At 22.3% G+C, this 8,763-nt stretch overlaps 1 protein-coding gene across 2 annotated transcripts; it reads right to left on the minus strand.

Annotated features, from left to right (window-relative positions):
• Positions 1-351: 351 nt before the first annotated feature.
• LOC128958641 (allatostatin-A receptor-like) lies at positions 352-6,791 on the minus strand. Of its 2 annotated transcripts, none has more exons than XM_054304533.1 (5): positions 6,324-6,791; positions 5,501-5,993; positions 1,153-1,183; positions 513-675; positions 352-408 (listed from the first exon to the last, which is right to left on the minus strand). In XM_054304533.1, exons 1-5 carry the CDS (start codon positions 6,774-6,776, stop codon positions 376-378), a joined length of 1,173 nt encoding a protein of 390 aa, XP_054160508.1. In that variant the 5' UTR covers positions 6,777-6,791; the 3' UTR covers positions 352-375. The 2 variants fall into 2 exon arrangements, with proteins under 2 accessions (XP_054160508.1, XP_054160509.1); XM_054304534.1 differs by having other exon boundaries at positions 353-408; positions 554-675.
• Positions 6,792-8,763: the final 1,972 nt, after the last annotated feature.

Consider the following 8,763-nt stretch of genomic DNA (forward strand, 5'->3'; position numbering starts at 1 on the left):
TAAATACAAATTGTCATTTAAAATTTTTGGTCATAATTTATAATAATATTAAAAATTTTTACATATAATAATAATAATAATAAAATTAATTATATATATATATTTATAAATGACTTAAACTGTGCATTTGGCACAATAGTATATATAATGTGTGAGCATATAGTGTATATGGTTGTACGTTATGTGTATTATTGGCATTAAATTAACATTTAGACTAAACAACAAATTATTGTCGAGTACTGTAATATCGTATACATAAATACTGTATATATAATATACTGTATACACACTGTAATGATATTTTAAGAAAAATAATTGTATTTTTCAGTTTGAAAAGTACTGAAGTGACCGACGACTGGACGGATAGTATGTGTTTTAAATGTTAGTCTCATCGATCGTCTCGGATAACTGGGTAATGATATTAAAAAAAGTAGAATCCATTTGGTTTTCAATCAAAAACACTTATCGGTTATTAAAAAATTATATAACAATAATATTTTTGTTTTTTATACATTTCCGTTAAGTAGTTTACTAGTTTTGGTCAGTCTAGTACCTACTGAGGTCTCTCTATCGGCTCGGATATCGGCTCTCAGTTGTAACGTCCGCCGGGAGTTTGAATTACAGACAATCACTTTATGGAAAGCTTTGCGAAAGTTTTCCGATAGAAACGCGTATCTGTTTTGTATATATTTATAATAAATATACAAAAAAAATATTGACAAAAATGCATTAGAAATCAAAATAAAATTATTATATACAGTATATATTATTTAATAATAAAATAGAGAGTAGAGAAACGTGTGTTACTAACAAAAATACAGAATATACTGTCTATATATTTAGTAGTATATAATATTATGTCATATTAAAGTAAATATAAAATATTATATATGATATTATACTACTATACATTATGTCATGTTTATCAATATCACGAATATTAGTTATATATAATACATGATATCGCAAATGGCATTACAATTGATACCAAATGAGACTTTCATGGCTCTGAAGGATTAAAAAAAATTTGGTCAACATTTGCTATAATCTGATATATAATATACTATACTTTTTTAAGATCAACACACGTTTTGATACTCATTTATTTTTTATATACAATAATAATAATAAAAAAAAATGTTGATTACTTACAGTATAGGATTCACACAACTGTTCATATAAGCTGTAAATAATAAAGTAAATAAATTTATTAATTATTAATTTTGACAGTGATTTATTTTTTCTAAGCCTAATATATATTAAGTGTGATTAAATCAACATGATAAACAAAATATATATATATAAATATATGTATATTAGAATATATATATATATAATTGTTAATTATAAATGTAAAAATATGTACAAATAATTTGTTTCAGTCAAAATTTTTATTAGTTACTATACTGTAGTATAATAATTACATTTGCTTTATAAGGGTTTTATTTTGTTAGTAAAACCATTTATTATTTAATAAGTCTCTTGATATATATTAAGGATGCAAATAAAATATTTAAAAAAAACTAGAAAAATTTAGGCAAAAGTTTAAATTGTCAAAAAAATATGCAAATGAATTCAACAAACTTTATAATAATATAAAAACAAATTTGCATTTCATATATGTATTGCTAAGGAAATGCATATTTTTGCAAAAAAATAAGATATATTTGTCAGCACTCATCATTTAAATGTTATGTTTTAAATAAAATGTTATCTCAGAAAGTTATATAATATGTATAATTTTCATACAATTTTTGTGCTACAAATTTTAAAGTCATAATAATAATTTTTATTTTTACTAAAATAAAAGTGTTGTAAAAGTTATTAAGCAGTGTGTGTGTGTGTTTGTATGTGTTTGTATGTGTGCTAAATTAGTTTTATACTATAATTTGTTTAACTTTAATAAAATAATTTTTAGCATCACTATAATAGTAATAAAATGCTTATAATATTGTACTTAAACTTTAGTACTTAAGAGATTATAAGCATATTTTATATCTTTCATCACTAATGTAGATATTTTCATTAATCATAATATAATATTTATATAATATGATTTGAATTTATGTGAAATATAATTACAAATTATTTTTATTCAATATACTACATAAAAATAAAAATAATATATTTTATGACTCATATAAATGTATTATCATTACAATTCTAATTTATTTTTAGATGACATTTTTAATTTTATATTAACATATGAAAATAAATTAAATTAATGTCAATTATTTTAGATACAAAACAGTTTATATTCATATCACTAACAATTAATAATTACTAATTTATATAGTAAATGCATATTAAATATATTAGGTTTCAAATTATAAATCATAAGTTTTTCATCTATTGTACAATATGTTTGTTACAATATAAAAATATTAATTCGTTCAAGCATTTAGTTTATTTATGAAAATCACTTTTTTTACATATATTTATACAGACAGACAGACAGGAATTAATAATACTTATTATAATAATGTATAAAAAATTATTATCACTGAATGACTTAATTTAGATTAAGTTTAATTAGTTTAAAAATTAACTACAATGTTATACAATATGTAGAGTTGGAGTAAATTTCCATAAAAAAGGAAAGTTGCAAAATTAATGTATTTCAATTTCCTCGTAAAATAATGAAAATATTTTATTTTCATCCAATAAACCATTAAAGAGAAAAAATACAAAAAATAACTATAAATAAAATACTAAGTTTACATTTTATTAAAACATTTAAAAATAAATATAAATTCAATAAATTGACTAATAATTTTCAGCAATATCACTTAATATACAATTAACATATAACATGTGTTTTTCATACATTATGATAAAATGTGAGGTTTAGGGTTGAATAGCTTATATTGTGGAGTAACGGGAATACTATGGAATATTTAAAAAATAAAATTAAAAGAAAATTTGTTTAAACTCTCTAAACTCTAGTTGTATTTTAAGACTACTTTAATGATATTAAAAATTTTTAATTAAATATTTTAATAATTTACCTAATACTACTCTGTGATAAAGTGTGAATAATATATTTCAAATTTGTTTAATTATTATGATATAAATAATATATTAAATCAAATAAATATTAATATCTTTTTAACAAAATAAATTATATTTAAGTAAGTATATATATTTTTATAAATACACTAAAAGTAACCAAAAGTACTATTAGATAATTATTTATAATATATAATATCTAAATTATAACCTAAAAACATTCTGTACTATATATGTTTTAAAAAAGTGAAACCCTTTATATTTTTTTTATAATAGCATTAAATTTTCAAAATATTTTTTATTAATACTTCAATTTTTATATTTAAGTAATAATACCCAGATGTGAATGTCACTAAAATCTATAAAAATTAAACTATTTTTATAAAATGCTTTTTTGAAAAAGAAATTGTTTTTTCTACACAAAAAAACTTAATTTCATTAAAAATGAATATTATTTATAATTTTTTATTTAAAAAAACCATATGTATTATAACAAATTTTACATAATTTTGACTAAAATATAAATTTGTTATTAAATTATGAAATTTTAAATAGATATTAGTTAACAAAAATTTTTGTTTTTTAATTTTTAAATAACAATTTAATTGACAACTTACTTATATATAAAAATTAAATTATATAATATATTTTAGAAATATATTTTATTTAGTTTTATCTATAAATATTATATCATACATGAAAATACCACCAGTTAGGTATATTATTTTGCTATAATATTGATTGGTGTTGAATTAGGATTAGACAAACTTTAGTTAACAATATACAAAATTATAATTTAGTTAAATATTTGTGAAATTTATCATTAAACCAAAAATTTGTAAATAATTTTTTTTTATCTAATTAAGTTCTAATATCAAATTTAATTTAAATTTAATAATTATAACTTTATAAGTTTACGTTTATACAAATTTGATCATTTATATAAAATAATATTTCATTTTTAAAAAATCAGATCTATTTATATAACATTATCAAAATGAATAAAATGCATTTTACTAATAATATATTTTAAGTATTTCGATACAATGTAAATGTATTTTATTTGTATTTATTGATAGTACTATATTTTAGTGTATTTTATTATATATATAAGATATAAACTCTAATTTAGTTGTAGAATATTCTTTAATATAAAAAATATTTTTTAAACTAAGAGTATTTTCAATCTGCTTTTAAAAAAAACTATTTGTTAAGAATATAAAACATTTTAGTGAATCTCTTGAGATATATTTCAATAGCAGATTTCAATACCAAACAAATGCATTTGTTTATATATGTATAGTAGTTGTTAATATATAATGAATGAGTTAAATATTATTATGAATAACATATAAAAGTACAGTAAAAGTATAAAATATATACTATTAAATACAACTGTAAAAAAAGTTTAATAAAAAATAAGTTACTATAAAACTTTGTAATTAACAAGTCTTGTTTTATTTTTTTATAAAAATATATACTAGTATAGATTTTTTGGTTTAATTTAAGTATATTGAAAATTAAAATAAAAAAAATGATTAATTATATTAATTAATAATAAATATTTAATGAGTATTTAGATAAGATAATACTAAAAATGTCCGACTAGTTTTTAAAATTATATTTGAGTTTAATATTTTATTTTATTTTATTATCTCAATTATTATTAATTATTAAAATTATAAAAATAGTTATTAAACTTTTGTTATTAAAAAATTATTGTATGGAAATTTAAATATTATTAAAAGTTATAAATGAAATTATATAAATATAGTCTAAAGTCTAGACAATTGTCTATACACACTTTAAACACTAAATAATAAAAATTTTTATATCTGTTAATTTGTAATATTAAATCTATATTAAATTAAATAACACTGATATCTATCTATCGATAGTATCACTGTTTTGTACATTGATTAAGTTAGTGACAAACTAATATCTATTTCAAAAATCTAGTTTTGATTAAATTTAGTTTTTTTTGTAAATACATTTTTATAAAAACATGAGATGTTCTTCAAGTCCACAAAAGGGAATAAAATGACACAAAAATAGTTTTTAAAATAATGATATATATATTTATATAGTTATTTATATAGGAGTAACTCGTATTATGATTCACATCATTTTTTTGGGTTTACAATCGCTTAGGAATAACATCACAGTTATTATATTGAACTCATCACTACTGTAAATATACTATTAGTTTGACTAACAGTGTGATTGAAAGAAAATTTTTATTATTTTTTATTTATACTGTATACTAGTATATATATATATAAATCGGATGACTTAAAGAAAAAAGTCAAAAACTACGGATCACTAAATATTTAGGATTAGATGTGATGTCAAATTTAATATTTAAAATTCACTACTTCTAGTAAATTATTGTTTATTTTTTAGTATATGTGCATAGCGTTGATAACAAATATTTTAGAAATAAAAAAAAGTGATACTTTTTTATATAAAATTAATAATAGAAAAGCTATACCTAAAATGTGTGCCGCAATCTGTATGACCAGATTTTTTCTATTGAGAGTGTATCGATCAAAACTTTTGAGCACAAGTACCACCTGTATTGGACACCAACAAACAGCAAATATAATGACCACAACAACGATCATACGGGTAACACGTTTCTTAGAGCGCACACTTTCGGCGCTCATGTGACCGCCGGGAACGGCACCAAACCAGAGACGCTTTAGCATCAGTACGTATAGTATAAGGATTATAGCAATAGGTATGACATATGACGATAGAAAAAAACAGATTTGATATAATGACTGATTATATTCTTCAGCAAACAGACAGACAGTATATTTATCGCCAATCAGTCTATGACTTATGAGCGCCGGTATGCAGGCAATGATTATTGTGATCCATGTGAAGAATATGGCTAAATAGGCATTCCTTTCCGTTCTGATGGACATCGATTGGATCGGATGAGCAACAGCTAAATATCTGTCCAAAGACATCAACACCAGCTGTCAAAATAAAACGGATAATTCAATTAAAACACATTTCGTTTGACACACTAATGCCTCTCATAAAAGTTAATTGAATTAATTTAATACTTGTCTGATATTTTTATATAAAAACAAGAAAATATTTTCACAAACTGTGCTTAAAATTAAAGCTTATATTACTGTATGTATGAAATAATTAGTAAACAAACAAATAAATAAATTATTTAATGCAAAAATTTGTTATTTAAATTTTCAGTAATTAGTAAAAACACACAAATTATTGTATAATTTGGGCAAAACATTAAAATAAAAGTAATTATTATATTAAATAATAAAATGTTAACATACAGTGTATATACTAGCGTAGGCACAAACCACAATCAGATACTGAACCATTTTGCACCATAGGTTGCCAAATGGCCAAAATGGAAAGGCATAATCCCAGGCCGTAAATGGTACGCAAAACACAATAAATAATAGGTCAGCGATGGCTAAATTGATTATCAATAAATTGGTTGTCGACCGCATCTGTGGATTGAAGGCCACGACAATGACTACCAATGCGTTACCAAACAGTCCGACGATTACAATAATGCCAAACAAAATGGGAACAACAATACTGGTTACTTTTGCCATGGCTTCAATAGTATCAGATATATCATTGTCAACACTGGGATCATCTTCAAACATATTTAGTAAACTTGTATTACATAACGATAGATTCACAATGTTATCCCCGTTAATATTGGCGCTTAAATTTTGACAATATTTATATAAACTTTCCATTGGTGTCTCTTCCATACCGGAAAATATCTTATCACCAGTGAATGGTATATCAGTTTCGGAAAATTTCAATTTATTTAAATCTGATTCATCCATGTTTTCAATCATTTCTATTAAAAATAAAAAACAATTTCATAAATTAAATTTGATATATATTTGTTATATATTTCTAAATCAAAATAATATATTTCTATAATCTATATATAAAAATATATATAAATATATAAAACAAAAATCTAGTTTATAGCAATTTTTTTATTGATTTATAATTTTTTCAAGTGTTTTCCTAATAATGTAGAGTTTTATTTAAGAGAAATAATATTTTATTTTATTTTTTAAGTGATAAAAACTACTAAAACTATTTCTTAAATCTGTCTTAAGTTTAAACCAACTGAAAATAGTATAATACAAAAATGTACAAATAATAAGCAATTTTTTCACTTAAAAATTTATTATTATACAGTAGTTTACACTTTACAACATCTGTATAATTTATATCTCAATCTATGATATTAAAAGTTTTAAAAATATTTACTCTAAAAACATTAAAATTTAAAATGTACTAAATATACAATCAAATTAACAATAATATATTATCAAATAATATTTATTATGTGTAATATCTATATTAGTTTATAATTTTATTTTTTACATTAAAAATTAATCTAACACAGTTTATACTTTATAAAAAACATTATAACTTATATAATAAAGCTTAAAATAAAACTGAAAGATTATAAATCTTAAAGTATATAAGTAGTATACATAGGGCTATACCCGGGATGTTACGTAATAACAGTACACGTAATAATTAATGTTTCTATAAAATAAACAGATTACGTAATATATTTACATAAATATTACTTTCACTATCTACATTAGTGATCATGCGTAGTATGAACCACTATCGAACCATGTTCTTCATTTACTGTTCTACTTTTTATTTTTAATTTTTATTTATGTTTTGCTATCATCATCTTTGGTTTGGTTTTGGTTTACCTTATGCTTTTGCCTTAAGTTTTGATTAAGTATTAGTATTATGTTTAAACTTTATTTTAGATTTTCCTTTTTGATTTCTGTTTATAGTGTTATGCTCTTGTTTGTATTTTGTTAGTTTTTTAGTTTTATGTTTACTACATTAACGTTTTATTATCATTAGAGTTTATATAGTTGGAGGTGTTCTTTTTAGTATTCGTTTTTAGAGTTTCAATTATGGCTAAGAATTTATTGAGTTTAACGTTTGATCAGTTCTGGGGTTTAGGTAACCCGTATTATGAGGATAATTTCGTCGAGTATTTTGAGAAATGGAGATGTCAAAATCAAAAACATTTCTCAAAAGAGGTGTTTGATAAATGGAATGGTTTATCCATTAAATATCTCCAGTGGTTCGAGACAAGTTTTGGAAGTCTTGGTAATGGGGTTATAGTTTTATCTTCGGTGAAAGATCAACAGAAGCCTCAATTTCATTTCAGGTCATTGAAAGGTAAAAAGAAATATGAGCGCACATCTGTCGGCATAACTTATTTTAATAAGGATTTTTATGCTGTATCTATACTCATACCAGCACATAGTACTGAGGATGAGTTTGCGACCACTTTTCTACACGAGTTGTGTCATGTGTGGCATTTTGTAACGAATGATCGGCAAAAGTGTGAGGACGGTCATGACGTCTTTTTTATGGTTGCGCTAAGAGATGCCTTTCAACAGTACAAGAAAGATTTTAATAAGGAATTAAAAGATGACTGTTGCGGTCCAGACTTTGATGCCTTTAAAGCAAAAGCATCAAAAAAGCTTAAAATTGAGCCATCAACAACAAACAGTCCTATAAAACGCCATTTTGACGACTTTGACACAAAGCGTCAAAATTTTATGAAAAATAAAATTGATGCTTTAAAAGCACAACTGGCAGAGGCCGAAGAAGAATATTCGGCCTGGTACCCCAACGAGCCTCTGTCGAAGGATATCGCCATCCAAACAGAAGCTGACACCAAGTCAGCTTCTGTAC

This window comes from Oppia nitens, unplaced genomic scaffold (assembly GCF_028296485.1).
Source record: "Oppia nitens isolate AA-2021 unplaced genomic scaffold, nextdenovo-longstitch-racon4-pilon3 scaffold3_pilon_pilon_pilon, whole genome shotgun sequence".
Taxonomy (NCBI): domain Eukaryota; kingdom Metazoa; phylum Arthropoda; class Arachnida; order Sarcoptiformes; family Oppiidae; genus Oppia; species Oppia nitens.